Source organism: Chrysochloris asiatica, unplaced genomic scaffold (genome assembly GCF_000296735.1).
Source record: "Chrysochloris asiatica unplaced genomic scaffold, ChrAsi1.0 scaffold00013, whole genome shotgun sequence".
Classification (NCBI taxonomy): Eukaryota; Metazoa; Chordata; class Mammalia; order Afrosoricida; family Chrysochloridae; genus Chrysochloris; species Chrysochloris asiatica.
The window spans coordinates 26,719,725-26,738,157 of NW_006408531.1; the positions used below are offsets into that span (position 1 = coordinate 26,719,725).

At 36.6% G+C, this 18,433-nt stretch overlaps 1 protein-coding gene across 4 annotated transcripts in view; it reads left to right on the forward strand.

The window, feature by feature from the left end:
- The window catches only part of PTPRK (protein tyrosine phosphatase, receptor type, K), a 756,434-nt gene that overhangs the window by 438,971 nt on the left and 299,030 nt on the right, over positions 1 to 18,433 (forward strand). For all 4 annotated transcript variants that reach the window (XM_006834676.1, XM_006834677.1, XM_006834675.1 and 1 more), the window contains exon 7: positions 13,001 to 13,294. In XM_006834676.1, coding sequence (XP_006834739.1) covers positions 13,001 to 13,294 — 294 coding nt within the window. The remainder of the gene's footprint in view (positions 1 to 13,000; positions 13,295 to 18,433) is intronic.

An 18,433-nucleotide genomic window follows, 5' to 3' on the forward strand; every position in this document is an offset into this window, starting at 1 on the left:
CCCCTCACCTTTTATCAACCCCATCCAGACAGGTTGGAAACAATTCAGTGGAGGTTCTACCTTTCCCTGTATCCTCTGGAGCTAGGTTCCCTATTGAAAGTTTGTAAGCCAGTCACCTCTTGCCTTTGTAGTCCCCATTTTGGGTAGCCAGAGTCTAAGTTCCCAACCCTGTGGACTGTGTGTACTAGGGGGGTGGGAATGATCCTCACTTTGTCATACTGCATCCACAAGCATAGGTCAAGTTCATCCACTTGTAGTGGGTACTCTTTTTTTTTTTGGCTCTTGTTCCTCTTCTTTCTTCCTCTAGTTGTCTTCTGATCATCCAGCCTTTGTTGTCAAGTCAAATGGGTACTATGTGCAAGTGTGGGTGTTCTTGTGCATTTCCCCTCATTTCATATCAGCTGTATGCTTCACACTCCATTCTAGTCCTCTGGGGCCACGTCCCTGCCCCCGGGTCCAGGAGTCCCCAGGTTTTGTCAATCCAGATTAACAGGAGTCTATTGAATGTAGTCGGGATTTAGTTCACAACTTCATTGCTGTTTTTGCCCCACTTCCCATTAAAGGTGATCAACATGGTCAGCAGCAGGAACATATGCCTGTTAGTGTATTCCATTTGAGTTTCAGTCTTGGAAGGGGTTTTGCCTTGAGGGGATCTGACCACTTGCCTTGATGGCTTCCTGGGGAGCAACTTGCTTGTTCTTTTAATAGTCAATCGGACAAACATGCACTTTTAACACTACACTGAAATTGTAGCACACATCAGTCTTGGTGTGGTATGATAGCATAAGCACAGTACTGCTAGTCACAAGTTTGGCAGTTTAAACCCATCGGCCAATCCTTGGACACACTATACAGGGTCACCATGAGTTGGTACCGACTTGATGGCACTTAAAAACAGGATTTGTACACTCCTCCTCAAAATTCTGCTCCAGTATTCTATTGAGAAATGAGAATGTGAGTGAAGTAAACTGTGTGCTAACAAAAGCAGTGAATTTGGGAGGGAAAATGATGTCTACCATTGTGTTGTCATTTTCCATTGGTGTTTATTGGCATTTTTTGCTGGTGAATTCTTCATTTGAGGGACTACCCTGGCCATTTCATGAGTTTAAGCATCATTGGGCCCTCATCCACTCATGGCCAATAGCACAGTAGAGAACCAATGGGAATAAATGAAGAAATTATTGATTTACATGGTTTTGAAATACATAGTGAAAACCTGCAATAGTTCATTAAATGACAGATTTGATATTCAATTGCAGTATTTTCCTGAAAACTTATTTTCAACTTCTTTGTTGTTGTTAGGTGCCATCGAGTCGGTACCAACCTACAGTGACCTTATACACAGCAGAATGAAACACTGCCCGATCCTGGGCCAAACCTCACTACTGTTGCCACGCTTCAGTCCATTCATACTGCCACTTGGTCAATCCAGCTTGTTGGGGGTCTTCCTCTTTTTCTCTGACCCTCCAGCTGTGCTTATTTCATGGTTCTCTTAGGTGTGTGTTTGTGTGTGTATGAAAGAGTGAAATATTATGAGTGTGTTACGAGGGCCCAGTACATCATCTTTTCATTGTCCAACTTTAATTGCATCTCCCCTTTTTTTTAAGGAGCTCTGGTAGCGTAGTGGTTACGAATCGGGCTGCGAACCTCAAGGTAAGCAGTTCGAAACTCCCAGTTGCTCCACGGGAGAAAGATGAGGCATTCTGCTCCCGTAAAGATTTATAGCCTCGGAAACCCTGTACAGGGTCGCTATGAGTTGGAACCGACTCCACGGCACACAGTCACTACCACCACCCTTTTTTTTATGGAGGTGATAATGGGTAAGGTGGCCCCTTTTGTCTGATACTTTGTTTAGGTACTAGCGTATGTTTGATGACATCTAAACTTTATGTTGCTGTGGGTTAATGTGCTGAACTGTAAGGTCAGTTTGAACTGCAAGGTTGGAGGTTTAAGCTCACCAGCTGCTCCTCTGCAACTTCTGCACAGGGTCACTATGAGTTGGATCCCACAAGATGTCACTTAACAGCAACAACAAACATTGTGATATAATGTCTTATCGTTAACTTTATTGCTTATAAACTTCCTGGATAGTATTTGAAAAACATATCCATCAATTGAAGTGATGAATTTTATAAAGGATTTAATGCAATAAATTATAAAAAATAGACATTAATATAAAAGTGCCTTCCACTGCAGAAAAATGTAGCCTATTAACCTTCTCAATGTAAGGCACTTTTTTAATAGGGAGACCTGGTGTGGTGCTGTGGGTTAATGCACTGGACTGCGAAGACAGTTTGAACCACACGGTGAGTGGTTCAAGCTCATTATTCGTTCCTCGGAAACCCTATACAGGTTTGCTATGGGCCAGAACCAAATCAATGTCACTTAATAACAACAAAAACTTAATAGTAAGTTTTTGTTGTTATTAAGTGAACGTATATGACTAACTGACTATATCACTGATATGAACTGGAATGATGTGATAATAGCAGAAGAGTAAATGGTTAGGACTGAATATCTGTAATACAAGACAAGTAAGTGTTTTTCTTTTGTCAGAAGGGTAGTTGAGTTACTGCTTATAAAATGTGGGCACAGGAAAAACCTTGCTAAATTAAATCTGAAAAATTTTCATCTAACAAAAAATGTGCAAACTAAGAAGCAAACAGTGAATTTCAAATGATGGCGGTCCTGTGTGTGTGTAGGGTAAACGTTGGGCTCCAGGGCTGTGAGCTTTCAGTGCAGTGTACTGGTTAAATGCTTGAATTCTAATGAAAAGGTCAGCAGTTCAAACCCACCAGCAGTTCTGAAGGAGAAAGATGTAGCAGTCTGGGTCCATAAAGATTATTGTTAAGTGCCATTGAGTAATTTCTGAGTGGTAGCAATCCAGTATAGGTTTTCCTTGGTATGGTTGGTGGGTTCGAACGACCACCCTTGTGGTTAGGAGTCAGTGGTTATCCTGTAATGCCACACCAACTTAAAGTGTAGCTGATAAATTCCTGGGTTAGTTGGTAGACTGATGTCATTCTTTTTTTCTTTCAAATACTCATTAGCTCTTATTTGGTTGTTCAGTAAGTAACAGGAAAAGAAAATTGAATCATGAATCCAGAAAGATTACTGCCTTGGAAATCCTTAGGGCAGTTCTACTGTGTTCTCTAGGGTCAAAACATGTCAGAATCTACTTGAGGGCAATGAGCTATGCTCTTTCAGAAGCAAATGGCCAGGCCTTTATTCCAAGTTCCCCTGGGTGGGTTCAAACTTCCAGCTTTATAGTCAGTAGTTAAGTGTTCAACTGTTTGCATTACCTAAGGGCTCCTACATCTACGGAAAAAATGAAACAAATCCCGTGGTCATATTTATGATATCAAATACCTAAGGAGAAAATGTTCCTAATTATGCTCTCTACTTCTTATGAGAGAAAAGGCCATCATCTACTCATCAGTGCTATTATTTCAATTTTCATAAAACATTCAAGTACCATTAAGTGATATTGTTATCCTGTTGAGACATAATTAAAAATCTTTCAGAAATTATTAAAGCGTAGATGATAAATAAATTCCTGACTTATTTGATATGCTGATGCCATTTTTCCTTCCCAGTAATGCCCGTTACTCCTTACTTGATCATACAGTAAATAACAGGAAAGAGAGTTGAACAGTGGAAATCTTGAACTAGTGAACTTTGTGTGTAACAGTAGCTGGAAGTGAATCAAAATTTCAGTGGTAGAATTATCTAATCATATAAAAACATTGATTTTGAAGTGAGTCATTTGCTTAAGTAAATAAATGGTAGCAAATGAGAAAAAAACAAATCTATCTCCAAGGAAACGTTGAAATGTGCACAAATTTGTAACATTAACTCCTATAGTTATTTTGAGCTACAATTTTTTATCATCTCTAATTTAATTTCCTTTTGCAACACATAAATAGCCCAAAAGAAGTCACTATGGCTAGCTCTTGTATGGATACATTCGGCCAGGGTAGTGGCTCCATACGATAAGCACTGGACTTCAAACCACAAGGCCAATGGTTTGAGTCTGCCAGCTAGCCGCTTCCTGGAGAAAGATAAGGCTTTCTGCTCCTGTGAAGATTTAAAGCCTCAGAAACCCTATAAAAGGTCACTATGAGTTGGAATCAATGGAAAGCCCTTAAAAACAGCAACAATGAATAGATTCAACAGCTCTGAATTTAACCAGGATGATAAGAATAAAGTAAAGCAAAATGTTTCTTCCAAGAAGTATTTCCTGCTTGCCATCCCCCTGCCAGAGACCATCACTCCAAATCAGTTACTTGTAAACCTGTTTCACCTCCTGGTGGTCCCTGTGTATTTGTATGTTTTTCAATGACTGGTTTTTCAAAAGAACCTTTGAGTGAACTCGAACCTTTGAGTGAACTCGAACAGCAATTCAGTGTGTTAACCATTTAATCCACTGAGGAACTCAAGTAGGAAAAATTGGGGTTTAGATTTCACTAGGGAGGAAGGATTTGTCCCTGTGATTGCAGGCTGAAAAATGCCTCCAATATATTATGCACTAATCCTTGGTGTCTGTGATTGTGACTTATCAGGTAAAATGGTCTTTGCAGGTGTGATTAAGGATTTTTGGATGTGAGGTTGTCTGGTAAATACAATCATATTATTCTCTTCTTATAAAGAAGAAGAATTGACTATATGTAGAAAAGGAGAAGACAGTTTGAGACTGGTGTGTTGTGGCCTCAAACAAGCCTAACAGAAGCTGGGTGGAGGCAAGGAACCAATTTTCCCCTAGAGCCCAATTAGAAAGTGGGGCCCAGCTGACACCTTGATTTCACCTCAGTGTTACCAATTTCAGACTTCTGGCCTTCAGAACTGGGAGAATCAATTTCTGTTGTTGTTTTAACCTATCGTTTGTGGTAATTTCTTAAACTATTCATTTGAACCTAATGATATAGTCAGTGCCTGTTTCTGTAAGAGGTGGAACTGTAACGTAAGTATTAAACTGCTAATCGAGGTCAGTGGTCCAAACCTACAAGCTGCTCCTCAGGGGAAAGATGAAGCTGTTTCAGTTAAGGTTTATAGTCTCAGAAACTCAAAGGGGCTGTTCTGCTTTGTCCTTTAGGATTATTCTGAGTTGGAATTACCTTGATGATAGTGAGGGTTTGTAAAATGGAAAGGGTGATCTTGAAATATTTTTGACCAAAGCATCTTTGACAAATATGCATGAATTTAAAAATATCGGAAGGAGACAGGATTGAGGCGTAGATCATCTATTTGGAAAATGAGCATAGAAGTATTATTTACCTTGCATTTACTTCTTTAACTCTGACTTTTTCCTCCCTGGCTTTCTGACTTCTATTTCTGGTTTTGCATTTTACTAATTAAGTAAAATCTGATAAGTGATACAAACATTTGTAAATTAGCATTAGATGGGAATAATTGGACGAGAATATACTTTCATAATGTCTTATCCTTATTTCAAGACAGTATAACATTTTCAGAAATATAAAAACAAATAAAGCAATTTGAATGTATAATTGGGATTTATAATAAGTTCAGCTCTGGAATAATGATTGTAACTCATTAATTGAAAGTTAATTGGTAACATCAGCAAAGTTTATCTAGTATTTTGGGGATTGCATGCTTCAGTTGATACCTAGTGTACTATTGGGATTTATTTGTACCACACCTCTGGGTCTGATAGTGTATTAAGTTATGGAGAATATTAATATTGCTGTAGAACAATTACTTGTTCATTTTCTAACTGATTAAAATTCATGCATAATTTATTGAAATGAATAGAGATTTTATAAATAAACCTTCTTGTTCTCAAGGGCCTCAAAACAAAATACATATGCTAATGTAAGACTACTTTTTACTTCTAACATAAAAATTTAATATGTAGTGGTATATTAGTCTCATTAATGCCATGTTTCACTTCCTCTAATCATGCTATTAATCAATGTATATGCTTCTAAGCTGCTCTTAAAAGTGCCACAGTTCCAAATTTGAGCTACAGCTTTGATTACTGTGCTACCCCTGTGTTTATTTGACTAACACAAGATGCAAAAGTAACCAGAAGGAGTTGCTGCCCTTTTTCAGGGCAGGAGCCAATTTGCATCTGACTCATTTTCATATAGATAGATAGATAGATAGATAGATAGATAGATAGATAGATAGATAGATAGATAGATAGATAGATAGATAGAGGCTTGGTATGGTACTGGGATTACTATGCTGGACTGCAAGGTCAGTTTGAACTGCAAGGTTGGCAGTTCAAGTTCACCAGCCACTCCTTGGAAACCCTATACAGCGTCACTGTGAATTGGAACCAAATAGATGGCATTTAACAATACTAGTATTGAATATTTATTTCCAGTTTTAAAATTTGTATTCTCTCTGGCAAAAAGAAAACAACATCACATATAGGGCTTATTGTATTTTGATATGTTGAGACTTTTTAAATTCTTAAAATAATGCCTGGCTTGAGGAAATTATGGTGTTAAGCAGTTAAATAGCATGTTCAAGTTACCCAACTATTTGTCATATATGCACTTTGGATGTATGCACTAGGTTTCCTGACTCCTGTTTAAAATATTTTTTTAAAAAAAATATTTTGCATATTAAAATCTTGAAGATGAAAATCGTAAAAAAAACTATGCATTTCTTTACTCTTCCACTTGTCTCCAATATTTTATTTTGGTAATAGCTTCTTCCCTACTGTCTTCTTCCTCGAAGTCTTTCTTTGCATTTTTTCCCTCAGATCTTCTCATGTCTTTTGTTTTCACCTTATTTTTCATGACAATGTTGTATTGGATTTTGATAGGTGAAAAGTAAGATTCCTGGGTATTGGTGGCACAGGGCTTGAAGTGCTTGGCTGTTAACTGAAAGGTTGACACTTCGAAGGAGAAAGATGAGACAGTCTGCTTCCAAACAGACTTATATCCTTGGAAACCTGATGAGGCAGTTCTACTCTGTTCTCTAGGGTCTATATTGAATCTACTGCACAGTGTTTGGATGTTTTTGGTTTGAGTGATATAAACAGTTGATTGAAATCCACCCTGAGACACCTCTAGTCTACTTACATAAAAATCACATCCCTTCATTGAAACCCCTAAGGAATAAAGTTCTCTAAAATAAATGGGAGTAACCATGAGTTCAAATACAAAGGATAGCAGTTTATTTTCTTAGTAAATATAGAGTGCATGTAAATTCATATAATTTCTTGGATGGATCAATTTTGTTTGTGTTAAGTGTCATATCTCTTTAAAAGTTTTTGTTGTTATTGTTAAGTACCGTCAAGTCCATCCCAACTCCTAATGAGCCTGTTGTATATATAGGTTTTCCAAGGAGCAGCTTGTGGTTCACAGACAGTTCAGTGCTGTTCCTACAACAGCACACTGCGGGCTATAAAGTAAGTGAGGCAGTGCTGCTGCTCTGGGGTGGAGCCACAGTGAGCTGTAGATTTAACATTGTTTTTTACTTAAATAAGTCAGTATGTGAGCCATCTGGAATGAAAACAAACATTGTATGTATAAACTAACTAAGTGTCTACACAATATACAAGCTGCTTCTTAAAACATTTGAAACAGTCAGATAGTCTAGGAAGATATCTGCATTTTTCTAATAAGTTAATTTCTTTGTGTAGTTTCATGTAGGTTTTAGGATTGAAAAAATAAATACAACAGGGGTTCAAAAGTTCATGGAAAAATAGAATGAAAAAACAATGAAAGTTTTCTATGAAGCTTTTGAATCCCTTACATAGATCGGCTTTCTCATTCACCTGGTCTACCCAAGCTTGTGTAAGATAAATGTAAGAAAATGTCATAATATAAATTTTCCATCCTTAACTTTCTCTCTTTTATTTTTTTTTACTATTAATATTTTATTATATTTTTGGTGAAAGCATGCACAACACAACAGATTTCCATTCAACGATTTTTACACAGTGACAATGGCTACATTCTTTAGTTTCTGTCAACTTGTTCATTATTTCTGTTCTAGTTGTCTGTCGCACACCCATTACTTTAGTCTCCCTGCACTCCAATGTCACATCCATGCTTTAGAGTAATTGCTTTTCATTTGCTCTCATATAGATACTTTTTAAAAAGTATGTTGTGCTCAAAGGTGAAATTTACTTTTTTGAGCTAATCTGCTATTTAGTTAAAAGGTGATTTCACTGGATAGTTTCTGTTCCAGGTCTAAAGGATACCTTAGGACGATAGTCTTGAGAATTCCTCCAGTCACACAGTGCAAAAAGTCTGAATTCTTCGAGACTTTGAAGTTCTATTGTACGTTTTCTTTGCCTTTTCTATCAGGCTCTATTGTGACAGTGATCAGAATGTTTAGTAGTGCCATCTAGTGGGTTTCAAATTTTAGCAACTCCATATAGGGTTTCCGAGGAGCGGCAGGTGAGTTTGAACTGTTGACTTTGTGTTTCAACCCAACCTTGGGGTCCAGTGCATTATCCTGTCACAACACACCAGAACTCCTTAGCTGCATACTACCTAGTTGCTCTTATTTCAAGGCAGAAGAGGCCAAGGTTCATAGAGGGAATTAGTTGTATATTCCATTTCTTTTCTGACTCTTGGCTTCTCATCATTTTCTTTTTAAGCTTTTATTGTGAACAGAGTGAAAATTTACAGGGCAAATTATTAGTTTTACATTCAAGAAGTTGTACTTTGTTTCATTGCAATGATTATAATCCCCTCCATGCACCACCTCTTTATATATATATACACACATATGCATACAAAACAGAAAATACAGATTCATTTAAATGTCCAAGGGAAACACTTTGCAAGCCAGTCTCCAGCCCACAGGCACACAACATTCCTTAATCCATTAGCCTAGAGTTCTCAGCTGCTCTCTCTCTCTCTCTCTCTCTCTCTCTCTCTCTCTCTCTCTCTCTGTCTGTCTCTCTCTCTCTCTCTCTCTCTCTGTCTGTCTCTCTCTCTCTCTCTCTCTCTGTGTGTGTGTGTGTGTGTGTGTGTCATCACCTCAGCCATTGTCTCTGCTGTTGCTGCTTTTCATGTTAGGATTCCATGCTCTAGTCATGCTCTTCCCACTTGCTGGTCCTAGGGTCCTCTGTTCCTGAAATGGAAGATTTACTACTCCCTCTTTTAGTTACTCTTTACTCCCTCTTCTACATTTACAGTTGAGACAATCACAATGTGTCCTCATGATAATTACACACATTTAAATCATAAAAATTTGTCCTCATCCTCCCCCATCCTCTTTCTGAAACTAAGCACACTCATCAAAGTTTGTAAGCCAGCCATTTCGTTCCTTCATTGCCCCCTATTTTTGATAGCCAGTGTCCATGTTGTCCACCCCTATCAACCCAATGTACTGGGGAGCTAAGTTTGATCCTTGATATGAAGAGTCCTTCCTTTTCAGTTGGAATTTTGAGAACTGTTTGTGTGGCACTGTAGGATCAGTACTTGACAGCTGACCATAAGGTGTGTGGTTCAATCCCACCATCTGCTCCTCGAAAACTCTATACAGAGTCACTATGAGTCAGAACGTACTCGATAGCACTTAACAACAGCAAGAAGGAAGACCAGTAAACACCATTATCACTAAAATTTTTGCACCAACCTCTAAAGCCAATAATGATGAAACTGAATAGTTCTATGAACTTTTAGGAGTCCTCATGTGGCACTGTAGGTAAGTACTAGACCACAAGGTCAGTTTAACTGCTAGTTCAGTGGTTCAAAGCTCACCAGTTGCTCCTTGGAAACCCTATACAGGGTCACTATGGGTCAGAATCAAGTCAATGGTGCTTAACAATAGCAGCAACAACCAATTTTTTCTGTCTGAAATTGATCAAACACATAGTCAAGATGTATTGATAATGATTTGACTGTGGAAATTGGAAAAATAGGAAGGATCTGTAGTTGCAAATTATTGTGGTGATTATAGAAATGATGCTGGAGATAGCATGATAGAATTTTGCAAGACCTATATATAACTTGTTCAATGCAAATATTACTTTTTAACAATGTAACTGGCAACTGTATAGCTGGACCTCACCAGATGGAATACACCTGAGTCAAATTGACTGCATCTGTTCGAAGAGATTATGGAGAGGCTAAATATCATCAGCCAAAACAAGGTCGACAGTAGAACAAATCACCAATTGCTCTTATGCAAATTCAGGCTGAAGATGACAAAAATTAAAACAACTCCACAAGAACCAAAATATGACTTTGTGTATTTTGTTGTTAAGTACCGTTCTGTCCTATAATGACCCTTATAGGGTTTCCAAGGACTGGTGACTGGTGAGCTAGAACAGCTGACCTTGTAGTTCAAACCGACTTTGCAGTCCAGTGCATTAACTCACAGCTCCACACCAGGATTCCTTTGTGTATACCCCACCTGAATTTAGAGATTATCTCAAAAACATATTTGATACACATTAGTGTATCAAATCCCCAAAACCAGAGGGGCTTTGGGGTGATGACATCAAAAACATCATCCATAAAGAAAGCAAAAGGTCATTTACAAGACAAGAAAGAAAGAAAGGACCAAAGTTGACATCACAAGAAACTCGGAAAGTTGCTCTTGAACAATGTTGTTGTTATTAAGTGCTAATGGAGTCAATTCCAACTCATAGCAAACTTGCCGACTTTGTGGTTCCTACCGATCTTGTGGTTCAAACAGACATTGCAATCGAATGCTTATCCTATAGTACCACACCAGACTTTAAACATAGAGAAGCTAGAACCACCACAAGAAATGATGAAGTAAAAGGGCTACACAGCAAATTTCAAAAGGCAGTTCAAGTGTAAGCACTGACTAGGAGTCTTGTTAGGTGCTGTTGGATAAGAATTGGACGGAAATGTCAGTTTGAAACACAGCGCCAATGGTTCAAACTCACCAGCTGCTCCTCGGTAACTATGCAGGGTCTTTATGAGTCAGAATCATTTAATAACAACAGGACAACATAGTAATTACGGGTTAGTCAATATCTGGCATATGAATTTTGAAAGTAACTTTCATATTAGCATCGTGGCAGGTTGATTATTATTATCTCTTATGTTAGGGAATTTTGCAACACTCATTAGCTGGAAACTGTACTTTCACACACCCAACTTTAAACCCTCGCTTTATTGAAACACATATAAGGTAAAACTATACTATAGACTTTTTTTGTTTTGCATTATATCTCATCCTGAGCATGCATTGTAACTCCATTATAAATCCTAATCTAGAATATATAAGTGACTATAAAAGATCCATGGGAAAAATTCCATTATCTTTTAATTCTATTTTTTCCATGAACCTTTTGGAGCCCTCTTCTAATGGCTCATTACTTCCCTCTATCTACACCTTCTGTGATCCCCCCAACTGCAGTTATTAAATTTCCATTATGTGGTTTACAATAACACTTAAAAAAAATTCTTCTTTTTCTTTTTTTGAACAGTGAATAATTTATTGATATTAATTCTATTTTTTCTTTCCTTTAATGTCTTTTAGCTTTTTTGATAACATTTTTTCAGAGTCAAAGCAGCCCTCATCTGTTCACAATTGACTAATTAGATCATCTTCATAATAATAGTATCATCTAGATCATTGAAAAAGCATTATTGTCAAGTCCAGTACATAATGTCAGCTATATTGTTGTTGTTGTTGTTGTTAAGTGCCGTCAAGTCAATTCTGACCCACAGCCACCCTGTATAGGGTTTCCAAGGAGCATCTGGTAAGCTTTAACAGCCAACCTTGCAGTTCAAACAGCTTTGCAGTTTGGCGCATTAACCCACAGCGCCACACCAAGACTCCCATATTGTTGTTAAGGGCTCTGAAAATGTTCATCATTTCTGAAAGTTCAACTGCAAAGATATTTACCAACATTCTTTTCAAGGAAAGTATCATCTGCTAAAAAATTAAATTGTATTGTAAGTTTGACTTTTGAGTTTAATATTTGATGCAGTGCTTTATCATATGCTATTCTGGAATCTTGGTGTGGTGCTGTGGGTTAATACGTCAGACTGTAAAGTCAGCGGTTCAAGCTCCTCGGAAACCCTATATAGGGTCACTAGGGGTCAGAACTGACTCGATGGCACTTAACAACTACAACAATGCTATTCATAAATGGCAAATTATATGGTAGTGATTTTGCCTAGGTGTAATTTTTTTTTTTTTTTGAAAAATTAAACACAACAATTGGTCATATTTCATGAATGAAATCTTGAGTTACAGCTGTGTTCATTAAATTGGAGATTTGCAAAGGTCTTTGGCTCTCCAAAATGTCAAAAGTTAACTGTACTTTAGTAAGCTAAAGAAAACTTCCACCTCTAAATACTTTATTTTGTTTGTTTAATGTGCTTTCATATTATCTTCTAGAAAGTCCTCTTTAATAAAGGAAGAGCTGTGATTTTACATAGGGTCATGGGCCATCATCAAAAATATTCACTCTTTAATGGCTGTCAGACAGCCCATGTCCAGGTTTTCTTTTCTATAGTGATGATATATTATAAGCACTGAACTGCTAACCTCAAATTTGGTAGTTCAAACCCACCAACTGCTCCTCAAACAGGGTTGTTATGAGTCAGAACCGTTTCAACAGCACTTTACAACAACAACAAACCTAAATACATTACTCCTCAATCCCTAAGGCTTTAAGAGACATTCTTATAGCTAGTTATCATAGTAGGATCCCTGGTGGCCCAGTGGTGTCAGTGTTAGTATGCTAACCTAAAAGTCAGAAGTTCAAACCCACCATGGCATCAACTGTAGAAAGCTACGTCATTCCGCTTTTGTATAGATTGTTAAGTGACTTCGAGTTGGTTCTGACTAATAACAACTCTCTATAGAGTTTTCGAGGAGTAGCTGGTGGGTTTGAACCGCCAACTTTGTGGTTCCTACCGACCTTCTGGTCCAGTGTATCATCCTGCAGCACCTTGGAAACCGTGTCCTTTTGCCATATGAGTTGGAACGAGCTTAAGGGCAGTGGGTTTTGAATTTATGTAGTTATTGTAGTGTTTTGCTTATTTAACTAATTAGACTGCATATCCATCTTTTCTAGAACCACCAAGACCCATTGCTCCTCCCCAGCTGCTTGGTGTTGGGCCAACATATTTGCTGATACAACTAAATGCCAACTCTATTATTGGAGATGGCCCCATTATCCTGAAAGAAGTGGAGTACCGAATGACATCAGGATCTTGGACAGAAACCCATGCAGTCAACGCTCCAACTTACAAATTGTGGCATTTGGATCCAGATACTGAATATGAGATCCGCGTTCTACTTACGAGACCAGGTGAAGGTGGAACAGGGCTTCCAGGACCTCCACTAATTACCAGAACCAAATGTGCAGGTAAGATTGAATAGCACATCAGTCTGCTTTATAAAGGAATCTAACCAAAAAAACATACAAAATTAATAGCGCTAATTACTTATTACATGATGTGATCATATAATTTTAAGTATTCCTGTGAACAAGATAAATTACCACGTTAGCTATGTCTTAAGTTTTCTAATTTCAGAGGAGTACAGTGTGATTGCTTCTCTATTTTCGTTCCAGGTTTTTTTGAATCTATAATATTTTCTTAATTGGTAGTTACTTATTCTACTATGTCGTTTGTTCAAGATCTCTATCTAGTAAATGCAGGAGAAAGAAATATTGTGATAAAAGACTTTTGTAGTTCAAGCAGATGAATACCTTTTTACCACTTGGAGGTTGTCTTCCTCAGTAATTAAGTTATATTGACTGTAGTGGCCATACCTTAGAATGATAGAAGTTACAGTAGCATAGTGCATTGGTAGGAAAGTACTTTTGCTTAGGAAATCCTGTGGGTGAGTGCTCCCCACTGGCTCAGTAACTTGACACCCCTTGAATTTTTGAACCCTGTAATTGCCTTCCTTGTGCCTGAAATAAATTGGCGAGAATAGGAGCATGTAGAGAAAACACAGCAAATAAAAAGAATTTATAAGTAAACATCCTGGTGCTTTATTGTTCCACTTATGAACTGATAGAACAAATTGTTATTTATTAAAACTACTAAAACAGTAATTATGTTAATTGAGTGTGTGTTGCTTTTTTTTTCAGTGCAGCATTCTTTTTATTACTGAAATCTGTAAGTTTGAGTTTTAGCATAAAGAAACATTTTGTATGTATCATGTAATTTGTTTAAATACCTGCAGAGTTAGTATATTGATCTATGTGTTTTGAACATTTCATGATTTAAATTCTAAGAAGTAAAACCTAAGGCTGTGGGATCCTAGAAAATATAAGGGCCTATCAAAACTTTTTGTTTAAACATCTAATTAGCCTTTATGATATTCTAAGGCAATTCAACAGTACTTATCTGAAATCAAAGGTAAACCCCCTTTATTAGCTGATATACTATATTCCACAAAGTTTTGTTTATTTATTGTTTTAATCCACCTCCATTTGTCTGGTAAGTTTAAGTGCTTTATTGTTATCACTGTTATTATTAAGATTTAGAGTCCATTAACTTTTTGATTATGTCATAAGTTTATCAAGTGATTGCAAAGCAGCTTAACCTAGAAGATGTTGTATATGTCTTCATGGATTAGCTGACATCACCTGATTGGCTTTTTAATTTTCTGCACAGTGAAAGTCACACAGTTGAGGTGTTCAATTTGTTTTCATGGTAGGAAAATTATTTGAGGAAAAAGTAGGTTGATGGACCCCTTAGCCCCAACTAGTCAGAGAAATAACTTCAAGGGGAAACAATGTGAAATCTGAGAATTAGCTTAGTCTCTCTCTCAAAAATTATATTTATACATATATATATATATAAAACTGAAGATCTTGCCTGTTTAATACTACAATTGTTTTTTTTTTTTTACCTGCATTTAGTCATCATAGATATATTATAGTATCATTGGTACGCTTATTATTACAGTTTCCTGTGCCTAGATTTCTTTCTTTTAAATTTCTCACTAGCTCTTACTGTTTATAATCATCAAAACAGACCTTTAAAAAATTAGCAATACCATTCAATTTATTGTTGATGTCATATAATGTTGTCTGACCTGGAATTATTTAAAATTAGTCCTTTGTATAAGAGCTAGTGGAGATGGCAAGTAAATGAGATTGCATTTTAAAGCAGGTTATCGTTTTATTAAGTGGATGAAAACAACCCATCAGTAAACATTGATTTATCCCTATTGAATGTTCAGAGTTTACATTCAACTGTGACAAGTAAAAATGTGACTGCAAAGTGCTTTGAGGCATTTTGTTTCGAGAATAACCTTATCTCTAGAGGGGGGATTGAATGAAAATAACTTAGGTTACACAAATGTTTTCAAATTTATCTTGACATTTCAGAATTAGATATGAGTCTTTTTTTCTGATTCTTTATTTGACAAACATTAATTTGTTGACTCTGTGGCATAAAATGGTAACAGGATTACTCACTTTTAGTTTTACTAAAACTAGTTTTTATACAGTTTCACTGTAGAAAATTTCTGTTTTAAATTATCACAGCTTATGGACCTTTATCATACAAATGCATACTAGTTCATTAGTGGGTTCATAACTAATTGAAAAGTGTGTCTACTACAAATTTTGAGGAAAAATACTGCTTATTTACTGATATCCAAGTTCATTGTGGAGTCCTGTTGCGGCACTGTAGGATAAAGCACTAGACCGCAAGGTCAGTTGGAACCTCCAGTTTGGTGTTCAATTCCACCAGGCATTCCTCGGACACCTTATACAGGGTTTCTAGGAGTCAGAATTGACTCAATGGCACTTAACAACAACAACAACAAGTTAATCGTAGTTTTAAGAGAAAGTGTTGTGTGTTCTGTCAAGTGCATTCCAAGTCATAGTGGACCTGCAGACCTACCTGAGGTGGGTGTTTTTATGGTTCTTGTTTTTTACCTCCTGATGTTGTTGTTAAGTGCTATTGAGTCAGCTCTGACCCTTAACTATCCAGTACAGATTTCATTATGGTTCAAACTAACATTGCAGTTCTACGCTTACCCACAGCGCCACACTAGAACACCTTCCCTGATCCTAGTATGAATCAAAGAAAGCACAGCAGGTAAAAACTGTTAGACATGTGCACTTAGGAAAATAGCGTCTGCACAGTTAGATGGCTCCTTGAGAAACAGAGCACAGTGTTTTCAGCTTCCCTTTTATTGGAACGACAATTAGAATGGAATACTTAATACTCAAATGTATGCTGGATTTTAAATATTTTAAACAGTTAAGGAAGTGTAAAAAAATATTTTACTTTATCCTTTTTAGAAAATATCTTGCCTAGATGCCAAAGCTATTTTTTTGTGTTCTTTCTAAAGTACATTAAAATTATTTGGTAAGTGAAATTACCATCGTTAGGGTCTCTTAAGTTAGGAGAGGTGGTAATTATAGCCTCTAGTGACTGAAACCACCTCCGCCTGCTGCCTACGTCTCCATCCTCCTAAGGGCTATGATTATCTCCCTGTTAGCTGGTGCTGCCTGACCTATGTTATTGTTTGCATAATTCTTCTTCAGCATTTTATACATTTAGAACAAGCATAAATGTGAAGTCTTAAACGGGTAGCAATTCAAAAACTCCATTGAACAATTAGAGAAAGGGTGGTTTTTTTTCCCCCCCTCTGTGTATTTCCTCTGGGTATACCATCTGGTATAGAATCTAAGAAAATACAGTTTCTCTTTCTCTTATTAAATGGAAATAAAATATGCTATCGTCAGAAATTGTCTGCTTTGCACGGTTTGGCAATCGCATGTTAAAATTGCTCTTTTAAATTGCCTTCTGCTTCTTGGTAACCCATTGTACAAGAGCTTTATGATTAACTGACATTTTAGAAGCATCTTTCTCATAGAGAAGGTCAATAGTTCAGAGTGTCCAGAACATAATATATTTACACAGTTGGGAAAACGACTCTCTGCTCTTATATTGAAGTTCAATGCTCTTGGCAATTTTTGGTGAAACATGCAGATCTTTGAAGCAATGAATAGGAGAGTGTCTTATTTTTAATGTAAACATTTACTAAAAATGCATTTTTTCCTATACAAATTCAAAATAAGAGGGGAATAAAAACAAAGCCAAAGCTATGCTCATGTATGTATCAGAAAATACAAGGTGAGGAATTAAAATTGGGCCTTTTGGCTATAACTTCAACAGCAAAATGAACCCATGTATTGATTTTTACTGTGATCCAAGATAAGTATCAATTACAAAGACTAGTTATCAATGACACTCAGCCTTGAGGTGATAACCGAATAAATAGCTCTGTAAGAATTGGTTTGGTTTAACAGTATAAGAATACTCACTATTTAACTTGAAAGGTTATATCCATGATGCTTTTATTTTGTTTTTCTAAATGTACTAATTCTTATTTCTATTTTTATGTCACTTTACAAGAATTTTATGTCAATGTTTTTATTATTGAAGACAATAACACACAAACAAAACCAAAAAACTAAGATGAGAATGACCACCAGAAAGTAATGGAGTACCTTCCTCAGTTTTCTTAAAAGAAACAAAAGGGGAAAGATACTTTTATAGATCTCTTTGTTTTTGTAAACACTGAAACTTTTGTAGAATTTTTAGATAGTATTTCAGTCATAATAACATTTATCTGCTCAGCAAAAATTTTATTACTTTTTTTCTGTTTTAACTGTATTTGGTTAAGTATTAGCATTTCAAAGTAGCATTATCAAGGTCTTAAACTTAAGTCACTAATAATGATGAGAGACCTGTAAACAAAGAGTAAAATGCAAGATGGTACAAACTGAGAGTAAGAGACTATTTCATCAAGGGATGGTTTCAGAGAAGTAGTGACCAGAAAATATTGAGTTTTAAGCTGTCTTAAAAATTGATTATTAATTCTTGACTAAATAAAGACTAGGAAGAAGATTAACCAAGGGATGAATATTGTTGGGTATTTTGGGGAGTTCTGAGAGTAGACTAATTTGAGTGGAACATTATCTGACTCTGGTTTATGGTAGATCTGATGGTCACAGACAGGCTGTGACCAGATTGGCATGATCCTATCATTTTAGTCACTTTTAAGAAACAAACTACTATTACTAGCTTCAGTTTTTAGAAAGATTGTCCCAACAGCTCTGGATAAAATGGATTCAAACTAAGGGATTTTAGGACTATGAAAACATGCTTATTTGTACCACCTAGGGACTCTCTTGGGAATCCCTAGGTGGCACAAATGTTGAAGTATTCAGCTACTAGCCAAAAGGTTGGTGATTTGAATCCACCCAGGGGCTTGGCAATCTTCTACTGAAAGGTCACTGCTTGTAAACCCTGTGGAGCAGTTCTGCTCTGTGCTCTGGGGTCACCCTGAGTCAGAATTGACTTGATGACAACTATATTAACAAATACATAATCATCTATACTGTGTTTCTCTCTTATATTTCAGAAATTGAAAATCTGTAAATTCCTGGGAAATATTGCCATTTCTAATAGTTGAATTTCTTTCAATAAATAGTTTTAAATGATACCTTATAGGTGATGTAACTTTA